Below are 24,003 nucleotides of genomic sequence, written 5' to 3' on the forward strand. Positions count from 1 at the left end.
GAGGGCCGATAGTCCCTGAAAACTTCTATATTGTTTATTTTAATAAGTTACAGGGGTGACAAACAAAAAAAAAAGAAAATTTAGTGTGATTTTTAATTTCAAATATCTCATTCAAAAGAAACTTTTTGATTCTAAGGGACTTTCGGCCCTCTGTAATAATGTAACCTTTCATTCTGCGTTTAAATTTTTCAAAAATATTTATTAGTTTTCTCGGGAATCGAAAACAAATGAATGTATTTAAAACACATGGCGCGAAAGTTTGCGCCTACGCCCTTAACGGTATCCTTTAACGCCCTTTATAAATATATCCTATATATATATAATATATTATTGTGTTTTCAATTTATCAATCAAAGGCAAAATGAAAATTAAATTAAAATTTTTTTAAATAACGAGGGCACATAAATTTAATACACCCTGTATATTGATCTGTAAATATTTATTAGAATTTAGTTTGGATGTAAGTGGATTTCTTTTTTAATGAGCTTTCCGATGAACCATTAAAGACTTTTGTGAATAATTAAAGTGAAAAGGACGATGTATTTAGATTTAAAATGGAAAAAGATTGTTTATTACGGGAACTATAGAATCCACAGGTAGAGGTAATTATCATTTTCTAGAAAAATGGTTTAAAAGAAAGTTTGGAATTTTAATATCTTTGTTTCACCCCAAGTAAATGTTGTAGAGTTTCCCCGAAAGTAATTAGGATGGTCGGAATAATTTTGAAAATGACTGTTTGTTTATCGAATGGAAAAGAGAAATGTTTCTAATTCTTGGCAATTTGGAAGGGGAAAAGTGGTTTGAATGATTGAGGGAGTTTGAAAAAGAAGGCATTATGTTATTGGCATCGCTGAGGAGTAGTTCGACGTTTTCGTGGATAGATAGTTAGCAAGTACCAGTGGCTGTTTGATAGTGGAGAATAGTGTTGAAAAGTGGAACGAGAGACAGATCAAATTGAGACGAAATACCTCTTTGATTCTGTATTATTGTGAGAAGGAGAGCAGAGAATTTTTGGAGTTTTGTTTGAATCGAGTACGTGTCAAAAGAGGCCCGGCTTGTTGGAGAATTGGTGCTGGTATGCTGATAGTTTTGAAGCTGGAGAACGGAGAGGGCTTTGATGAGTAGCCTTTAACATAGTCAACGAGGGAGAGCTGTTTTGGGTCACGAGAAGACATCAGAGTGATTGAAGCTAAAGGTCAGTCAACTTATATGAAAGATATTTTTATGTTCGGAAACTAAAATTTTGAGTAAAAAGCGTAGGAATTAAAATTCCAATATTTCAAAAAGTAAATAGGAAGTATAGCTAATCTTGCGAATACATAATTTGGTTTTGTTTATTTTGTTGTACCAAAGTCATCGGGAACAAACCGATAAATTGTTTTTTTTTAACTAGAATAAATTTAAGTGGTAAAAATTTCATTCGGACATCTGTGTCCACAGGTTTTAGATTTGATAGATTTTTTAGAGTATTGATTTTAATAAATAAAAGACAATTCTGTATGTTTATTTTATATTTTTGCTTTATTTCTTTTTCCTATTTTATTCCGATTAGGATCAACTAAGAGATACTGAAACCACGAGAGAAGATAAGTATAACGTAAGATAATTTAGACATTTTTTTAATATTATAAAAAGGCACCCTAAGATTTTTTATTCATTTTTTATGTATGATTTGCGACAATTAAATAATTAATCAAATAAATAATAATTAATATAAGATTAATAAGAAGCAGATCATAATAACATGGCGCCCAACGTGGGGCATTAAAGTATGTCTGGTTGTGAATTTGAAGGGAATAGGAAACGGAAAAACAGGTGAAGGAAAATTTATTTGCCCGTCGGAAAAAGTTGATATATTTAAAATTTTTGAAATATTTGTTTGACTTATTTTTTTATCTAGGTACAGTTTTTACATATTTATTTTATTTTTGATTGATTTGAATTTTGAAATATTTAAAAATTTGTGGGATAAATTGATTATATTTGGGGAGAGAAAAATTTTCGTCTCGACAGCATACAAGGTATTTTCGGATTTCATATTAGGCGGGGATAAATTTTAAATACATGTCGATAACAACCAGAAGCAAAAGCAAAGAAAACAAAAAACAAGAAGAACACTTGGAACAAGAAGACATTTTTGAAACAACAATCATGGCATCAGAACAACAGGAATTATCAGGAATAGATAAAGTAATACAACTGATGCAACTCCAGTTACAAAAATGGGACGAGATATTAAATAAAAGGGATAAAAATCAGGAAGAAACATCAAAGAAGATGGATAAAATAGATAAAATGCAAGAAAATCAGGAAGAAACAAAACGAGCGATGAAGCAAACACGACAAAAAATGGATAACAATCAACAGGAAACAAAACAAGCAAAAGAAAAAGAACAGGACATTCTGGAAATGTACAAGGAACATGAGAAACGGAAAAAGGATAATTTTAACAAAAAACAAACGGTGGAAATGAATTTGGCAATGAAGCAAGGACAGAGAAGAAAGAGGAGAAAGCAACAGAAGATAAATAAAAACAATGAAGCCTGGGATTCCCCGAAAAAAGAGATGAGCCCAGAAGAAGAAAAAGAAGAAAAAAGAGTGACAAAGGAAATTGACGATTGGAATTCCTCGAAAAAAGAGATGAGTCCAGAAGAAGAAAAAGAAGAAAGAAGATTGATAAAAGAAAATGAAAATTGGGATTCCTCGAAAAAAGAGATGAGCCCAGAAGAAGAAAAAGAAGAAAGAAGATGGATAAAAGAAAATGAAGATTGGGATTCCTCGAAAAAAGAGATGAGCCCAGAAGAAGAAAAAAAAGAAAGAAGATTGTCAAAAGAAAATGAAGATTGGGATTCCTCGAAAAAAGAGATGAGCCCAGAAGAAGAAAAAGAAGAAAGAAGATTGACAAAAGAAAATGAAGCTTGGGATTCCTCAAAAGAAGAGATAAGTCCAGAAAAAGAAAAGGAAGAAAAAAGATTGACACAGGAAAATGAAGCTTGGGATTCCTCAAAAGATGAGATGAGCCCAGAAGAAGAAGAGATCAGAATAGAAAAAGAAGGCGAAAGAGATACCTTTGAAACTGTGTTATTTGAAGAAGAAGTAAACAGGGGAGAAGCCAGAATTGAAAAAAGTGGTATTTGCACAGCAGTCGCGCTGAGATATTATTTTATTTACGAAAATGTAGGCGGAGGAGAACCTGAACTTCGTTTTGTGCAACATCCCTTAATCGAACTAGAAGTTGATATTCTAAAAGAGGACAAAGAGGAAGAACTAACTCCAGAAAACGTGGACTATGAAGACGATGTAGAATATTTGAGAAGTTTAGACCCTAAAGAATGGAAGTCACAAGATCATTACAAAGTCCTAGGTATTCCAAATATAAGATACAAAGCAACAGATGACATTATCAAAACTGCCTACAGGAAGAAAGTCTTAAAGCAACATCCTGACAAACGTAAAGCGCTAGGTGAAGAAATCAAAACAGATGATGACTATTTTACCTGTATAACAATGGTTTATGAAACTCTAGAAAATATAAGTAGGAGAAGAGCGTACGATTCTGTTGATCCACAATTCGACAATGATCTACCTTGTACTAGTGATATAAAAAAAGACTTTTATAAAGCGTTTACGTATTATTTTGACTTAAACTCCCGATGGTCTGAAAAAACACGGGTGCCCAAATTAGGAACTGAAAATTCGACAAAGGAAGAGGTGGAACACTTTTATTCGTTTTGGTATGATTTTAAATCATGGAGGGAATATTCCTATGAAGACGAAGAGGATAAAGATAAATGTCAAGATCGTGATGAGAGAAGATATGTGGATAAGTTAAACAAAGCTGAGAGATTAAGAAAGAAAAAAGAAGAAATAAAATTGATATGTGGAGAAGAAAAGGAGAAGGAACTGCGTGTAATATTGAGGGAATGTGAAAATTTAATAAATGAAGAAAACAGAGTAGCCAAAAAGTATGAAAATTCATTTGAGACTAAAGACTTAGGAAATTTTCGATCGAAAACTTACCATATCCCATCTAAGTACAGACACTGGGAAAAAGAAAGCAATTGTTTTTCAGGTGGGACTCAATATTTTGACACAATAGAAAAGTGTTGTTGTCGAGAGAAAATCATTTTTTTGTTGCACTTATTAATACTGATTTTATCTCAAAACAAGGCGGGGATGTTATTGTGTTTTCAATTTATCAATCAAAGGCAAAATGAAAATTAAATTAAAATTTTTTTAAATAACGAGGGCACATAAATTTAATACACCCTGTATATTGATCTGTAAATATTTATTAGAATTTAGTTTGGATGTAAGTGGATTTCTTTTTTAATGAGCTTTCCGATGAACCATTAAAGACTTTTGTGAATAATTAAAGTGAAAAGGACGATGTATTTAGATTTAAAATGGAAAAAGATTGTTTATTACGGGAACTATAGAATCCACAGGTAGAGGTAATTATCATTTTCTAGAAAAATGGTTTAAAAGAAAGTTTGGAATTTTAATATCTTTGTTTCACCCCAAGTAAATGTTGTAGAGTTTCCCCGAAAGTAATTAGGATGGTCGGAATAATTTTGAAAATGACTGTTTGTTTATCGAATGGAAAAGAGAAATGTTTCTGATTCTTGGCAATTTGGAAGGGGAAAAGTGGTTTGAATGATTGAGGGAGTTTGAAAAAGAAGGCATTATGTTATTGGCATCGCTGAGGAGTAGTTCGACGTTTTCGTGGATAGATAGTTAGCAAGTACCAGTGGCTGTTTGATAGTGGAGAATAGTGTTGAAAAGTGGAACGAGAGACAGATCAAATTGAGACGAAATACCTCTTTGATTCTGTATTATTGTGAGAAGGAGAGCAGAGAATTTTTGGAGTTTTGTTTGAATCGAGTACGTGTCAAAAGAGGCCCGGCTTGTTGGAGAATTGGTGCTGGTATGCTGATAGTTTTGAAGCTGGAGAACGGAGAGGGCTTTGATGAGTAGCCTTTAACATAGTCAACGAGGGAGAGCTGTTTTGGGTCACGAGAAGACATCAGAGTGATTGAAGCAAAAGGTCAGTCAACTTATATGAAAGATATTTTTATGTTCGGAAACTAAAATTTTGAGTAAAAAGCGTAGGAATTAAAATTCCAATATTTCAAAAAGTAAATAGGAAGTATAGCTAATCTTGCGAATACATAATTTGGTCACATAATCAAATAAATAATAATTAATATAAGATTAATAAGAAGCAGATCATAACAATATATATATATATATATATATATATATATATATATATATATATATATATATACAGGGTGTCCCAGACTAATTTAGCCACGCTATATCTCTTAAACGAATAGAGATTTTCGAATGGGACAAAAAGTGGTCTATTATACTTGTAATGTACTTTAATATGACGTAGAAAAAATCATCCCCTAAATATTCATCCCTTAGTTACAACCCTTAGCTTTAATTTTTTTAATAGCACCCGGTATATTTTTTTATAGTTTTGGATGTGGTCTTCTATCGCCTATTCAACACATTTTTTGAAAATAAAATTGGTTCGTAATTAACCAAGAAAATATCAGTTTAGTTTTGTTAATTATGTGTCCCAGACTAATTTATCCAGGCTATATTTCTTAAACGATTAGAGATTTTCGAATGGGACAAAAACTGATCTATTACATAATTGCAATACACTTTAATATGGCGTAGAAAAAAAATATCCTCTAAATATTCATCCCTTAGTTACAACCCCTAATATTATTATTTTTTAAATAGCACCCTGTAAGTTAGGGATGAATTTTTTCTACGCCATATGAAAGTGTATTATTGTCCTTTTCATGATCATTTTTCAGTGCGTAACAAATGATAGGAAAAAGGGTAAGTCCGTGATAATACACATTTATGACATTTATTCTAACATGACATTTTAGTTAAATCTGACAGTTGTCACATTTTATTTTCAATAAGGAATATGAACAAATAAAATGTGTTTCTTGCATTTATAAAATGGTATTTTCTTTGATTTGTATAGTCTTATAAATTATACAAATTATATTTGTAATATTATTATCTAATTAAAAAAAATTATTTTTTTTAACCTAGAATAATCACTGAACTAGAATAATTACCAAAGTAATCACCGACGTGCCTTTTTTTCTGTCATATACAATTTAATACGTTAGAAAGAAATCGAAAAACTGTGACGCACTGAAAGATGATCATGAGAAAAAGAGTACAAATGGAATAGATCAGTTTTTGACCCATTCGAAAATCTCTATTCGTTTAAGAAATATAGCCTGGATAAATTAGTCTGGGACACACAATTAACAAAAATAAACTGATAGTTTCTTGGTTATTTACGAACCGATTTTATTTTCAAAAAATGTGTTGAATAGACGATAAAAGACCACATCCAAAACTATAAAAAATATACAGGGTGCTATTAAAAAAATTAAAGTTAGGGGTTGTTACTAAGGGATGAATATTTAGCGGATGATTTTTTTGTACGCCATATTGAAGTGTATTACAAGTAGAATATGTCACTTTTTGTCCCATTCGAAAATCTCTATTCGTTTAAGAGATATAGCGTGGCTAAATTAGTCTGGGACACCCTGTATATATAGTCCCGAAAAGATTGGTCATAAATTATACCACAGATTCTGGGGTCAAAAATAGGTTGACTGAACCTCATACACCTATATACAATAATGCAAACAAAAAAAGTTACAGCCCTTTGAAGTTACAAAATGAAAATCGATTTTTTTTTTCATATATCGAAAACTCTTATAGATTTTTTAATGAAAATAAACATGTGGCATTCTTATGGCAGCAACATCTTAAAAAAAATTAAAGTGAAATTTGTGCACCCCATAAAAAAATTATGGGGGTTTTGTTCCTTTAAACCCCCCCCCCCCAATTTTTGTGGGGGGGTTTGTGTACGTTCCAATTATATTATTATTGTGGCACCATTAGATAAACACAATGTTTTTAAAACTGATTTGCCTCTTAGTACTTTCTCGATAAGCCAGTGTTTATCGACATATTTTGAATATTTTTGTCGAATCCACCACATATTTGTACGATTATAGAGACTATTATAGAGAATCTGAAAATTTATTTATAATTTACATTTTTAGGTATATTTTGAAAAAGAAGCCATATTTCGGTAAAAGGTGACTTGTCAAACAATTACTAAGAAACAAAAAAGTTTTAAAAACACTGTGTTTAACTAACGGTAACACAATAATAGTTTAATTTGAACGTACACAAACATGTGGTGGGTTTAGGCCCGGTTTTTCAGTGAGCGGTTAAAATTTTGGTTAGCTAACCTAGTTTAAATTTTAACCAATATTTTAACCCTCATAGGGCCGGTTTTTCAGTGCTGGGTTAACCCAGATTTTTCGGTCACCGAAATTTTTATGGTTAATCAGTTTTTCAATACTAGGTTATCGCTTAAACCCGTTTAAGTTGACCAAGATTTTAACCGATACTCGCTATCATAGGTGGTTTAACTCCGAATTTTCCGACAGACGTTTATCTATATTTGCTGACAGAAGAGGTTAGTTAAATTATGACATTTTGTGTTATCGCGGGAAATATTGTATTATGTATTATTCTATTCTTGATTATATCTTCATCATCAGATGAAGAATCGGAACTTGAATGCATTAATCATTTTTGTAATGTTATGTTATTTGTTATTTATAAAATAGGTTATGAAATTCTATTTTGTTTATTTTTCTGTCAAAAATCTATAGAATTGCACATCTTGGTTTAAAGCACTGAAAAACGATATAAGGGTTAAAATATTGGTTAAAATTTAAACTAGGTTAGCTAACCAAAATTTTAACCGCTTACTGAAAAACCGGGCCATAGTGTTTTTCAGTGCTTTAACCCAAGTTAAGAAAATCTCGGTTAGCTAACCACTTTTTTCTTCTGTTGGCAGCAGTAAATGTACGTGCGCATGTGCAATTCAAGAAATAATGATCAATTTGACAGAAAAATAAATAAAAAACAATTTCATAACCAAATTAAAAAAATGATTATTGCAATGCAACTTAGGAATCTTTGTTTAGTTCATAACGTCTACTTCGGTTTCATAACAGAAGAGAATTACAATTACTGGGACGATTTAGACTTTTTTTCCGATTTTGTTTGTCAAAGACCACGGTCTTATCACTATTTGAACAGATTGACCAGGAAATAAGGAGTCAGACTGTTTGGAAAATAATTATTTTGCTGTGTGGACAAATATAAAATAATCTTTTTAAAATATTACTAGGAATCATGCATTAAATCCTGTTATAGTAAGTGTAAACATAGGTACCTGTTACAGTGTTATTTAAATATATTTCCTAATAATTCCTTCCTATATAATAACGATAATAATTTATAATTTCGATAATAATAATTTCCGTATAATAATACGGAGGTATTAGAATACTTCCCGCGATGAAACAAAATAACATAACCCAACTAATCCCTTATGTCTCTGTCAGGTAGGTACTCAAAAAAATAAACATGATGCATTCACTGCACCCATGCGCAAGCGTAACCGCAAAATTCGGAGTTAAACCATCTAACGAGGATCGGTTAAAATCTTGGTTAACTTAAACGAGTTTAAGCTATAACCTAGTACTGAAAAACTGATTAAACATGAATATTTCGGTGACCAAAAAATAAATAACTTTTTTTATGAGCACATTTGTACGAAGGTAAGTTAGGTTCAATCGAACTATTTTTGACCCCAGAATGTGTGGTATAATTTAGGACCAATCTTTTCGGGACACCCTGTATAAATAACTGTCGGTTCTAAATCCTTTACAGTAAATTCTATTTTATTTTCCGTTGTGCATCAAGATGTAAAAGACGTTCTACGAGTGTTTAGAGACTCCTGTCAAGGGTAAGATATTTTTTTATACCTTTTGTTTCTTTATATTTTTATCTTTTGTTTCTTGGTATATTTGATTTTGTATTTTCTCCTCTAATTAGGGCCATTGGGAATCCAAGTGGCTCCTAATTCGGAAGTCATCTTTGTCCAAGTTGGTCCCATTAAGAATTCCCGTTTCTTCCTAATTTAGAGACGACCTTTATCCTAATATGAATGCCCCTCGCATCCAAGTTTATCCTAATTTGTGACAATATTCTTATACTCTAATCGAACTCAAGTTGCTTTCACGTTAAGAAATTTTATTTAACAGTAAATTTTTATTATTTTTGTGTACCTATTTAATTTTCTCATTTGAATGCATGTTTTTGTATTTTCAACACACAGTTAAACCATTGCAATGAGGATTCAGATTAGTTACGACCGTTCACCTGGTTCTTATGGAGTATATGAGAACTTTATTGATATTTGATTACTGTATTTGATCAGCCCATAATCTACCAGGACTGAGCAATGGTGACTCTGAACATATTGTGTATAATGTGTCAGTGTTTTAAGTTTACTTCTTAGTAATCTAGTTTACATGTATGGTACAACTGAAGCCACATAAACATGAATAACTTTTTAGGCGTTTTACTTGTAGTATTTGCAAACTAAGGCACTGCACCATAATCATAGTAGGTATAGTCGATTCGCTAATCTGAGACACAACTGTCTACACTACAATCACAATAAAAATGAACTATAAATATACAAGCACGAGGAGTACTCTCAAATCATGATTTGGGAGTGCTCCTCGAACATTAAACGTGTCTTGGGTTTGTTTATTTCTATAATATAGTGCATTTTTATTGTGATTGTAGTGTAGACAGTTGTGTCTCAGATTAGCGAATCGACTATACTTAGAATTCGTCTGTTATTATAAAATGTATACGAAAAATCTGTATAAAACCTTAATTATTTACTACTACTAGGAACATGTGACGTCTGTGTAAAGACTGTAGAGTTTAGTTGGGCGTACGACCGTCGACAGCGTTTCTCATCGGCCATGGTTCGTTCCGGGAGTTGTATATCGGTGTACATTACACAGTTTTAAACATTTTTACAAAAACAGTTTACACGTCTATTGTCGATGCTCTCTATGGTTCTCTCTGAATATGCAATAAAGCTCTCATTATGGTTTGTGAAGGCGAAAGTCTTTGTTTTATTGATTTGGTCAGTAATCCACAACAAATTTAAATATTTGTGCGTGTCGTAGATGCTATTAACATTAAAAATTATGTGTGACTTTGCACAGCAATGTGAAAAACAAACCAAAAAACAAACTTTAATGACCTATTCGCTCCGTGCGTGATCATGGTGGGGTACATGAAACGACGCCAGCGTGTGTAGAGGCGAAATATGACAATTTTGGTGATTCTTTGTAATGTCAGTGTCACTGTTTGTATAACAAATTTCATCAAAAATGGTAAATAATATGTTGTATTGTAAAGCATTTATTTGTGCTAATGATAGCAAAAAAAGTAAGAGCAATTTCTATAGATCTTCAATAATGACAAATAAATTGGAGAAAAGATTTGAACTAGGAGGAATAAACGCAAAAGACAGATTCACATAAAATAATGTCACTATAAAAATCGTCAGATTTTTCTTCTTTTTTGGTTGACCATGTCGACCTTCGACAGTAATCCAGTAATCAGTATCGGACAACTTATAAGACTAATAGTTCAGAGAAATAAGGAAAAAAATATCCTCCAGGGTGACACAACCCCCTCCAGGCCGAAACCAAATTTTTTGAGTAGTGTGGACATCTATAATAATAACCTATATGTTTCCTGCAGCCGATTTTGATGATATACATAGTTATAAACAAATGAAGATCCAAAAACGCTAAATTTTCGATTTTTTCGTCTATTGAAAAAAAGTTAAGAATTTTAAACAAATTTGGAAGTAAGAAACTCATAAATTATATAAAAAACTTCAATATGGCGTCCGCTGAATATGTCTATCCCTATTGGTTGCTTAGAAAATTGCAAAGTAAGTCATAAATTTTGAGTTTTTACAAATATTCATAACTTATGTAAAAATTAACTTAGAACCTTCTTATTACACGGAGTGCTGGGACTTCTGGTGCTTAAATTATACCCTAAATTTCATAACAATTGGTCAAATAGGTTAAAATTTATTTAATTTGTTTATCCCAAATTAATTTTTTTTGCAACACTAAGTCAGAAAATGATGAAGTTACAGTAATACTTTGGATAGGTTATGAAAGAAGAAGATTTATACTAATAATTTAATTTTAAAAAATGACAAAAAATAACCATTATCCGTAGAAAAATTATTTTTCATATTTAGAAAGACTGAATTTTTATACAAATTTAAAAAAAGAAAAAATTGTCCTAGCACAATTAGGGACGAATTTGCCCCCCCCCCCCTCCTTTTTTAATTCACAGCAGCTTTCTTTATAACAATTACGAAATCAAATCAATCACATTTGAAAATTTGAAAGAACATACTTCAAAGTTTTAATGTACCAAATATAAAAAATATATACTTTCAAACAAATCGTCCACAAAGCTTCAAAATGCGACCCTTAAAATCGGCCGGCCTTGAAACTTGGGAGATCGATGAGAAGGGGAAAAGAACTGTTAGCTGTACCTCTTGTTCTCGCCTTTGGATTTCGACGTTTCTTTTTTAATTTGTATGCACGTTTGCGTACAGTACGGGTATGCATTATTTAAATAAATTAATTGTTATATACACCATCAAATTTATTTAAACAATTTTTTTTCATTTTTTTTTAATAATATTTGAAGTAATTTAAATCACAAAACATATATATTTATGAATAATATAATAGTACATAGTTTTTTATTAAACTTAGTAATAATTTCTTCTTCTTCTTCTTCTTTTATATAGGCAGTACTGCCTGTTTTTCTTCAACGGTGCCTTTCATTCTGCCCCTAAGTTGTCATTCCATCTTTTCCTTGGGCGTCGTATACTTATCCTGCCTAACGGTGACTTGTCCCTGGCTATTCTTACTATCCTTGATTCAGACATCCTGCTTATGTGCTCATTCCACTCTTCTTTCTGTTCTTTACCCAGGTATTTATATTGTCTACCCCACATATGCGTCTGATTTCCTCACTTCTTACCCTATCCTGTAGTCCTTTTCCAGCAATCCTTCTTAAGATCTTCATTTCGTTGGTTTCCAGATGTCTTCGTGTTTTGTTTGTATCTGGTCTTGTTTCGGCCGTGTAAGTCATAACTGGCCTAATAACTGACTTATATATTCGGGCCTTTGTTTCCAATCTTAGGTGTTTGTTTTTCCAAATTGTGTCGTTTAGGCATCCGGCCGTTCTACTGGCTTTACTTATTTGGTCTTTTACCTCTTCTTCGATATTGTTGTCGGCTGATAGATTAATTCCCAGATATTTGAAAGTCATTACTTGTTGTATAATTTGATTGTCTAACTCCAATTTGCATCTTATTGGTTCTTTGGCAATTAATAAGCTTTTTGTTTTTTGGGCTGATATTTTTATATTCATTTCTTTTACGTTAATGTTGAACTCGTGCAATAATCTTTGTAGGTCGTCTTCGCACTCTGCTACTAACACGGTGTCATCTGCGTAACAGAGTATTTTTATCTCTCTATTGCCCATTTTGTACCCTCTTTTTTTCTTCACTTGTTTTATTATTGCATCCAATATTATGTTAAACAGTAGAGGGCTTAGTGAATCTCCTTGCCTGATTCCTGTGTTTGTTTCTATGGGTTCTGTTATTATTCCATTGACTTTCATTTCTATTTTATTTCTTACATATATGTTTTCTATCAGTTTTATGATATCCAGTGGTAACTTTTTCTCATATACTTAGTAGGTGTATCACATCATTTAATTGGATTCTATCAAACGCTTTCTCTAGGTCTATGAAACAGAAAAAGGCTGGTTTGTTATATTCTAATGATTTCTCCGCTATTTGCCTTATCACAAAAACTGCATCGTTACATGATCTTCCACTTCTAAATCCTTGTTGTTCATCCGATATATTTATGCACGCGATTATTTTCTCCATAAGTAATAATTTAAAGTATTAAAAAACAAATTATCCCATTCATTGTTTCTAAAAATAGTATTGGTCTATGGAAATCAGAAAATCTCAAATCAACTAGGTTTTATTTTTTTGGTAAACATGCTATTAGATGAATGAAAAACTGAAGTTAGAGAACCACCAAACAAGAGATAAACGTAATTGATTGGGGTTGGAAATTAAGCTAAGAACCGTCAGTACCGATCCGATCAACAGATCTTCTTTATACCAGATATTTTAATAAAATAAACTATCTGCTCTTCAAAACTGGTTGCACCGAGTACTTGTTAACAGAGATATAAATAGTTTATGGACTTCGATAACCAAAACCTCTATCTTTCTCTATTATCTATTTTGGAGTTTCTTTTTTTTTAGTCTGTATGTACTCTTTGCGTACGTTACGGATATGTTTTTTGTTAATAAAGTGGTTATTTAATTAACTATGTAAATTGTGTAAACATTTTTTGAAAATTCTTTTACGATATTTTTAGGATGACTTTGTTGGCAATCATAGGAGTGGATCATATGCACATGACTTTACAATAACTTATAATAAATAGGTAATTGATAATTGTTACCTTTTTCATAAAAATACAAGTATTCCTAGATAAATCTCCTTTAATTTTATTTTAATAGTCTTGTTATCATACCAAAATGTATGAAATATCTTAATTTTTGTTTTTTTTTGCAAACTTAAAATTATGACTTTCAATGTTGTAAGATACAATTATTACAATAATGTAGAAAATTTCTGAAAATAATTTTGTTCTTGCCCTAGAAATAGGCGAAGAACTTTCCATGAACTTACTACCCATTTCGGATATTGATATTATTAGTAGATAGTAGGCAAAGGTATTATCGAAACACGAGAACTGGTAGTAATTACAAACAACTGCAGCCTGAAATTCCCATTAAAAGATGGTTTCATTCTGTATCAAATCGCCATTTCATAAGAGTTATAAATAGATTGAGATGTAATCATGCTCTTACCCCCCTTCATATGTACAGTTTGGGTCTCACAGAGTCACCTAACTGTGAGTGTGGAAAAGAAGGTGATCTACTACATATTCTCCTCGAATGTTCACATCAATCAGTAAATATAAACAAATTTTATGATAATCTTAATATATTAAAAATTCCACTTCCCGTCTACCTGAACAAATTGATATTTTCTGAAGATATTAATATATTAAAAACAATTTACGAACATATCAAAAACTGTAAATATAGATTGTAGCAATAAAATTTACCCTGTATTTAAGAAATTTTGTTAAAACAAAGCAGGCATGTTTGTTAAAACAAAACAAACATGTTTGTTTTGTTGTTATTTTTTTTAAACTCTGTAGATTTAAGTAATTATTGTATATTATAGTTGAAAAAAGAAAAGAACAAAAAAAGAGAAAAAGAAAAGCAAAAAAAAAACAGAAAAAGCAAAAAAAGCAAAAAAGAAAAAAAACTAAGAAGATGTAAACCTCCGCGAGGTTGAATCGGGTTTACGTCTTAGCGTAGTAAAAAAAAACAATTTATAAAAAATACCAATAAAAAAAATAAAAAAAATAATAAAAAAAAACAAATTAACAATACAAAAAAAATACAACAAAAAATACAAAAAAAAATAAAAATTTACAAAAAAAATGAACAACCAAAACAGAGTATTATTTAGATAATAATTGTAGATACTAATGTTAGTTTGTTATGTATTTAGAGTTAGAAATACAGAAAAAATTCCTCTGATTGAAAAATCAAATTTGTTTGTTTTTAAAATAACAAAATGTCTGGCTAATTGGCTCGGCCAAGGCCATCAAATTCACAAAAAAAAAATGTTATTTTTATCCTCTCTCTAATTTTGTTACATTTCATTTTTCGTTTATCTAGTAGCATGTTTATCAAGAAATAAAATCTAGTTTATTTGAGATTTTTTATTTTCAATTCAATATTATAATATAAGCCAATGTTAGATTTAGGAATAATTGAATAGGATTAGTATATAATAATTACATAACTAATATGTACGTTTTAAATAAAAGTTACATCAAATATTATTTAAAAAATTAAAAAAAATTGTTTAAACAAATTTGATGGTGTATATAACAATAATTAGTTTATTTAAATAACGCATATTCGTAATGTACGTAAAAAGTACATACAAATTAAAAAAAGAAACAACGAAATAAATAATCGAAAACCAGAGATACAGTTAACAGCTCCTTCCCCCCTCTTCGCTATCCCAAGTTTCAACGCCTGCCGATTTTAAGGGCCACATTTTTAAGCTTTGTGGACGATTTCCTTGAAAGGAAATCTTTTGTATACTTGGTACGTTAAAACTTTAAGTATTTTCTTTCAAATGCGGCTAATTTTAGTTTACCGTGGGTTCTTATGCGAGCGACTGTGGCCGACTACACTCGCTCGTCTGGGGAGTGACGGCCACTCTACATAAGAACCCACGGTAAATCATCGTCAGCCACTCTGAGGATCCACAGCGTAGCAATGCAGCGTGGTCCGTTTGGTTTGGCTCTTACCGTCCTAGGACAATTTTCCTTTTTTTAAATTCGTATAAAAATTCAGTCTTCCTAAATATGAAAAAATAATTGTTCTACGGGTAATGGTTAAAAAGTTATTCTAATTGTTTATAAGCAAAAAATCGACATGTTCTTGCAAAATAATTTTACACTATTTAAAATTATTTTTTGTCATTTTTTTAATTAAGTTAATAGCATAAATCTTCTTCTTTCATAAACTGTCCGAAGTATTACTGTAACCTTATCCGTTTTCTGACTTATAGTGTTGCAAAAAAAATGAATTTGGGATAAACAAATTAAATAACTTTTAAACTATTTGACCAATTGCTTTGAAATTTAGAACATAATTTAAGCACTAGAAGTCCCAGCACTCCGTGTAATAAGAAGGTTCTAACTTAATTTTTGCATAAGTTATGAACATTTATAAAATCTCAAAATTTATGACTTATGTTGCAATTTTCTAAGCAACAAATAAGGATAGACATATGCAGCGAACGCCATATTGAAGTTTTTTATATGATTTATCAGCTTCTTACTCTAAAATTTGTTTAAGATGCTTCACTTTTTAGCAATAGACGAAAAAGGCGAAAATTTACCGCCTCATTTCATTTGTTTATAACTATGTATATCATCAAAATCGGCTGCAGGAAACAGGTTATTAATATAGAAGTCCATACTACTCAAAAAATTTGGTTTCGGCCTGGAGGGGGATGTGTCACGAGAAAAATCTTATTTCTCTGGACTATAATAACAATTCGCTAAAGAGTCCTAAAAACAACAGTTTTTGTACTTATATAAATGCAGACTAAAAATCTAAAAATTAAGAAATAACTCAGAAAACACAAAAAATCGCCGATATAATTAATTAACCTAAGAAATTTAAAAGTCAATAGTGTCAAAATTTCATAAATGTTAATAGTGTCAAAATTTCGTAATTTAGTGGAAAACTCTTGCCTATGGTTTTACCACTTACAAATAGCATTTCCGCGCAGTAAATTTGAATTACTCCTCCTAGTTTAAAAATGAGGATAGATTTTTCCTTTTTGTTCCGTTGGGGGTTGAAAAGAAAAATTGTGATTTGATTGTGAAAAAACTTTTTAGAAACCCAGTTCTTAATAATACATCCATTTTATACATACATTTGAAAAGTATCTGAAGCTATTTCCTTGTGGCATTTTTATAAATAACTATTTATTAGTAGTATTTTGTATTTTGACAACGACACCCGATTTGGGCGAAAAGTTAATAGAATTATTTTTTTTTTCAATTCAATTGTGACTTATTTCCCATATAAATCAGTATTACTTTGTATTTTGACAACGACACCCGATTTGGGCGTCGAAACGTTAATAAAATTATTTTTTTCAATTTAATTGTGGCTTATTTCCCATATAAATAGTTAATTGAAAAGTATCGTTAAAAAACTAATTATTAATCATTTGAAACTTCACAATATGTATTTATCATAATATCCTTAACTTCAAATTATTGTGGTCACCAAAAATGTCAGGTGACGACGCTAGGTGTCGCGTCAGTCATGCACGGAGCGAATAAGCAATGGTATAAATATATTTCGGTATACTTACAGGGTAATATATTCTTATATCTATTCTTATTCCTATTTTCTGGCTTGATTCCCTCTTTCCTCTGGTATAAGTGTTTGAATTCTTGCTGTTGAAGTGACTCGAACTCTTCCCAGAAACCCGCCTTGCCAAAACTATTTGGTCCATTTTCACTCTAAAAAATGCCAACATATAATTAAATGCATAATACAGTTTTAATGATCACTGACAACAAAGAGGCAAATCTTTAGATGTTACGCTAAATACACACACACATCGATTTTGGACGGTCGATTTTTATCGCCCGTCCAAATTTCGACAGTGAACCATATGCGAGAATGGGACATATCACACACGTCGACCGTTCTCGCATATGATTCAATAGCAGAAAAAAGATTAGTCAACCAGGATCTGAATTTATGTCTGATATATCGACAGACGAAATAAGGAACGCACTGAAAAAAATTAAACTAAATAAAGCTCTCCGGGAGAAGATTATATCGTTATAGAAACCGCAAATATTGGAGGAGACAGACTTTTAGTAGAAAATATAAAGGAACTGTTGAAATTATGACCACACTCTACGCCAAAGTGAAATGCTTAGAAGATGGCACAGTATACTTACCATTTTATGACACTAAAGGGTGATCTTACAGATTTCGAGAATGTCTGGCCCATGAGCCTGTATCTTGTGAATAACTTCTACAAGTTATTCACAAGATAAAGAATAGACTGCAAAGAAAATTAGACTTCTACCAACCTAACAGGCAGGTTTTAGAAAAAAACTTTGACACTAACTACCAATTCCTGTGCATAACAGGGATTATAGAAAAATTAATCGAATCAAAACGACCATTGATCCTGGCTTTAGTATACTTACCATTTTATGACACTAAAGGGCGATCTTACAGATTTCGAGAATTTCCGCCCCATGAGCTTGTGAATAACTTCTACAAGTTATTCACAAGATAAAGAATAGACTGCAAACAAAATTAGACTTCTACCAACCTAAGGAACAGGCAGGTTTTAGAAAAAATTTTGAAACTAACTACCAATTCCTGTGCATAACAGGGATTATAGAAAAATTAATCGAATAAAAACGACCACTGATCCTGGTTTTAGTATACTTACCATTTTATGACACTATAGGGCGATCTTACAGATTTCGAGAATTTCCGGCCCATGAGCCTGTATCTTGTGAATAACTTCTACAAGTTATTCACAAGATAAAGAATAGACTGCAAACAAAATTACACTTCTACCAACCTAAGGAACAGGCAGGTTTTAGAAAAAACTTTGACACTAACTACCAATTCCGGTGCATAACAGGGATTATAGAAAAATTAATCGAATAAAAACGACCATTGATCCTGGCTTTCGTAAACATTCTCAAAGCATTCGATACATAAAAATTGAAAGCGCAATGAGAGCGTTGGAGGGAAAGTCGTATAGATTACCGGTACTCCCAAACTGCTCGAAAACATATACAATAATGCAACCATGAGCGTAAGATTACACAAAGATACAAAATGTATAAAAATACAAAGAGGAATCAGATAAAAGAGACACGTAATCTCCCGAACTTTTTAGGGCACTTCTGGAAAAAGCTTTAAAACAATTGGAGTGGGATGCCAAAGGAATCAACGTCAACGGCGAAATGATCTCACGGTCAGTCACGACTTATGGCGCCGAAACACTTTCCTTAACTAAGGCCGCAGCAACCGAACTCAAAGGCCCAAAGAAGATTGGAACGGTCCTTACGTGTACTGACTCTCAGACACAGGGATAGAAACGAGAAAATAAAAAGGACAGATATCATAGAGATAGCAGATAGCATGGCTGAAGTGGAATGGAGCGGCAACATTTAGAGCATTTTCGAAAGGATAAAGTAGACATTGTGCGTCTATTCATCACTATGGATGAGACTTGGGTCTAGCACCATGATCCTGAAGCAAAACAAGAGGTTAAGGTGAAACAGTAGCGATCAACAGGTAGCGAAAACGCGTTCCAAGATTGCGGCTGTAAATTTGAATATTTTTTCGAGATATTTGGCACACGTATTCGTAATATAATAAAGAATGGCGGTACAGAGCCCAATTTGAAAAATATATTAATATGTGGAAATTACTCTGTAATTAAATACAATATTAAAAAAACGAGCCTGTACCGCCATTAAGAAGAACAAAAAAATACACTTTCTTCAAATAAACTTTTTTATCCGATGCCTAGATTTTGTGTCATTTTGGAACCAACTAAAATCTTTTATTTCATTAGTAATTCCAAAATGACATAAAATCTAGGCATCGGATAAAAAAGTTTATTTAAAGAAAGTGTATTTTTTTGTTCTTCTTAATGGCGGTACAGGCTCGTTTTTTTAATATTGTATTTAATTACAGAGTAATTTCCACATATTAATATATTTTTCAAATTGGGCTCTGTACCGCCATTCTTTATTATATTACGAATACGTGTGCCAAATATCTCGAAAAAATATTCAACATTACAGCCGCAATCTTGGAACGCGTTTTTGCTACCTGTTGATCGCTACTGTTTCCTCTTAAAGAGTGGTGTGAATCTGGATCTTCGGGTCCGAAACGAGTTAGTGTCCAGAAACATCAGTTTTTTGAGATGTAGAGGAATTATGTTTGTGGATTACTGGCAAACTGGTAAAACAATAATTTCTGGATAGTATTGCAACCTTTTAGACCAGCTTGGGAATAATTTGGGGAAAAAAACCCGGTTTGCAGAAGAAAAATTATTGTTTCATCAGGACAACGCACCCTGCCATGAGAATTTTAACAGTGGCTAAAATCTATTAATTAAAGTTCAAATTGTTAGAACATCCACCGTATTCATTAGATTTGGCCCAGAGCGACTTGGTACCTAAATATAATAAATAATACCTAAAAAAATCATGCACGGAAAGCATTTTTTATCAAACGGTGAGATTATAAAGGTACGTATCCATACGAGGGTGTTCCGTGCTCGGTGTAGCAGCTCCACATAGTGGATACATTGGTGCTCGCCGCTGGACGCTCACCCTCTTCGATTCAACCGGTTTACGGTTTATATGTAGGGGAGCGCATGCCGCATGCGCCGTGCACACCGAGCACGGAACACCAACTTAAGGATACGTACCTTAACAGCTGTGGAAGCGTATATTGCAGCCCTTACATATTTTCACTTAAGGGATGGAATTTATAAATTGTAATCTCGTTAGAACACGTGTATGGATGTTCAAGGATACTCTACTGAATAATAAAGTGTATTTCAAAATTATGTTTTTCTTATCGAACCGCGAAACGTATTGAACAGCCTAGTAATTTGTAAAGTATATAAATAGGTAATTTTCAGAATGTTAGAACGCGCTAAAATAAAAAAAAAATGAAGGCACTCGTGGGAGTGCCGACAGAAGTGAAAACTTCTTATAGTAAATAAATTACGAGCTCAATGCTTTTTCCCCATCCAAAAAGAAGTGCCATACCTATATCATATACGCGATGCGTCTGCCCTATGCTATTTATGTATACATACACGTAATTTATATGCGTACAACATTTATTTCAGCGAAGTAATGACGGTCGCAAATTCAATACTTTTTCCCCATCCAAGAAGTGCACAACGTCCCTAAAGAAATTTTCAATTCAAAAATTTATTTCGTCGAAGCGATGACGTTCCCTAATTTAACACTTTTCCCATCCAAAAAGTGCACGACGTCCCTGAAGAAATTTTCAATTCAAAAATTTATTTCGTCGAAGCGATGACGGTCGCTAATTTAATACTTTTTCCCCATCCAAAAAGTTCACAACGTCCCTCAAGAAATTTATTTCATCGAAGCGATGACGGTCGCTAATTTAATACTTTTTCCCCATCCAAAAAGTGCACAACGTCCCTCAAGAAGTTCTCACTTTACAAATTTATTTCGTCGAAGCGATGACGGTCGCGAAGACAGTCTCTAATTCAATACTTTTCCCCCATCCAAAAAGGGCACAACGTCCCTAAATAAATAATTCAAAAAATAATTTTGTCGAAGCGATGACGGTCGCTAATTTAATACTTTTTCCCATTCAAAAAGTGCACAACGTCCCTAAAAAAAATTTCAATACAAAAATGTATTTCGTCGAACGATGACGGTCGCTAATTTAATCATTTTTCCCCATACAAAAAGTGCACAACGTCCCTCAAGAAGTTTTCACTTCAAAAATGTATCCAAAAGTGCACAACGCCCCTAAAGAAATTTTCAATACAAAAATTTATTTCGTCGAAGCGATGACGGTCGTTAATTTAATAATTTTTCCCCATCCCAAAAATTCACAACGTCCCTCAAGAAGTTTTTACTTCAAAAATTTATTTCGTCGGAGCGATGACGGTCGCGATGACGCATGACGGTCGCTAATTTAATACTTTTTCCCCATCCAAAAAGTGCACAACGTCCCTCAAGAAGTTCTCACTTTACAAATTTATTTCGTCGAAGCGATGACGGTCGCGAAGACAGTCTCTAATTCAATACTTTTCCCCCATCCAAAAAGGGCACAACGTCCCTAAATAAATAATTTAAAAAATAATTTTGTCGAAGCGATGACGGTCGCTAATTTAATACTTTTTCCCATCCAAAAAGTGCACAACGTCCCTAAAGAATTTTCACTTTAAAAATTTATTTCGTCGAAGCGATGACGGTCGCGAAGACGGTCGCTAATTCAATATTTTTCCCCCATCCAAAAAGTGCACAACGTCCCTAAAGAAATTTTCACTTCAATAATTTACTTCGTCGAAGCGATGATGGTCGCTAATTTAACAATTTTTCCCCATCCAAAAAGTGCACAACGTGCCTCAAGAAGTTTTCACTTCAAAAATGTATTTCTTAGAAGCGATGACGGTCGCTAATTCAAGACTTTTTTCCCATCCAAAAAGTGCACAACGTCCCTAAAGAAATTTTTACTTCAATAATTTACTTCGTCGAAGCGATGACGGTCGCTGATTTAATAATTTTTCCCCATCCAAAAAGTGCACAACGTCCCTAAAGAAGTTTTTACTTCAAAAATTTATTTCGCCGAAGCGATGACAGTCGTTAATTCAATACTTTTTCCCCACTTCAAAAGGGCACAACGTCCCTAAAGAAATTTTCACTTCAAAAATGTATTTGGTCGAAGCGATGACGGTCGCTAAATTAATAGTTTTCCCCATCCAAAAGTGCACAACGTGCCTCAAGAAGTTTTTACTTCAAAAATGTATTTCTTCGAAGCGATAACGGTCGCTAATTCAAGACTTTTTTCTCATCTAAAAAGTGCACAACGTTCCTAAAGAAATTTTCACTTCAAAAATGTATTTCGTCGAAGCGATGACGGTCGCGATGACGGTCAATAATTTAATATTTTTCCCATCCAAAAAGTGCACAACGTCCCTCAAGAAGTTTTCATTTCACAAATTTATTTCGCCGAAGCGATGACGGTCGCCAATTTAATACATTTTCCCATCCAAAATGTGCACAACGTCCCTAAAGAAGTTTTCACTTCAATAAATATACGTACAAAATTTATTTCGTCGAAGAGATGACGGTCGCGAAATAAATCCTTTTTCCCCATCCAAAAATAGGTTTTACATTTTTTATTTTAAATTTTAATACTTATATACAATTTATGTATACATATATATAATATAGATATTTCGCCAAAGAGATGATGGTCGCGAAATAAATCCTTTTTTCCCATCCTAAAATAGGATTTACATTTATTTTAAATTTAAATACTTCTATACAATTTATATATACATACAAATAATATATAGCATAAGCGATGACGGTCGCAATGACGGTCGCGAATTCAATGCTTTTTCCCCTATCCAAAAATCGCACAAGGTCCCTAAAGAAGTTTTCACTTCAAAAAAATTGCAAAAATCTCCGTTTTGCATAGAAAAGTGACATTTTTTAAATAATTATTCGTTGTTACAGAGTTAACACGTGCATTCATAATTAAATAGTTAGGAACATAACGGAGCGCAACGACAACTTTTTACATGTTTAATGGCTAATTAGGTAAAACTTTCGTCTGTCTAGTTGTTTGTAAATGGCGTGCAGAAAGATAAACAATACTGACTGTCGTACAATACTTTTACTTTTAGTAAAGTTGTGTCGCAAATTTGAGTTAATGAATATTTGGTTAAAGTGAAATGAACTCATTAACATTTAACCAAATAACGATATGGATGGATATGGAATTTCTCATCCGTATCAAACAGCAACATCACAAAAATGTTTGTTGCATCAAATGTGAGAGTATACAAGAAGAAACATGACGTTCAGCCAAGAATAGATACAAGTGGATAAGTAGAAAAGGCAAAAATTGTTCTTGCCTTCCTTTAGACTTTGTCGAACACATCCAAAAAGCAACGATGTATTTTTGTCTCTGCCCATAACAAACCACAAACATAATATTCCTTTTTCCTTTAATGCAATAATGTACGAGGGTCATTTGTAAAAAAAGGTTTCGCTTAGAAAGAGTACGATGTGTTGGGAGAAATCTGCCAACACTGCCTTACACATCAAATTTCTCTCTCACCCCAACACTGCCGCCTCGCTACATTGCTCAGTGTCAGCCTAGCATCCCTCGAAGATGGAGCTACCGATCGCTGTTACTACCAGATGCGAAATTTATGCTGTGATACGTTTTTGAAATGCAAAACTAATTCCATCTATAGACTTTAATCGTCCGTTAATTATTGAAGTTTACGGGAAAAGTGCATATTTGTTCAACATATTCACAAATGGTGAAGATAATTCAGTGAAGGCCGAACGTAAATTCACGATGAATATCGAAGCGGAGAGCCTTCAGTTTAATTGTCGAACTGAATGTCATTGTCGAAAAAGTGGCTAGAGAACCTAATTCTAAGCAAAACCTGTTATGTATATATTCTTTTTTGAAAACTCAATACTTTTTGAGCTATTCGTGGTTGAAAATTGGCC

At 32.4% G+C, this 24,003-nt stretch overlaps 1 protein-coding gene across 4 annotated transcripts in view; it reads right to left on the reverse strand.

The window, feature by feature from the left end:
* Nucleotides 1-24,003, reverse strand: part of LOC126883163 (tyrosine-protein phosphatase non-receptor type 11-like) — a 525,151-nt gene that overhangs the window by 24,877 nt on the left and 476,271 nt on the right. For all 4 annotated transcript variants that reach the window (XR_007697534.1, XM_050648411.1, XM_050648412.1 and 1 more), the window contains one exon: nt 17,070-17,220. Coding sequence is in view for 3 of the 4 variants with exons in the window: in XM_050648411.1 (XP_050504368.1) it covers nt 17,070-17,220 (151 nt within the window). In the remaining variant the exon portion in view is untranslated. The remainder of the gene's footprint in view (nt 1-17,069; nt 17,221-24,003) is intronic.

Source organism: Diabrotica virgifera, chromosome 4 (assembly GCF_917563875.1).
Source record: "Diabrotica virgifera virgifera chromosome 4, PGI_DIABVI_V3a".
NCBI lineage: Eukaryota > Metazoa > Arthropoda > Insecta > Coleoptera > Chrysomelidae > Diabrotica > Diabrotica virgifera.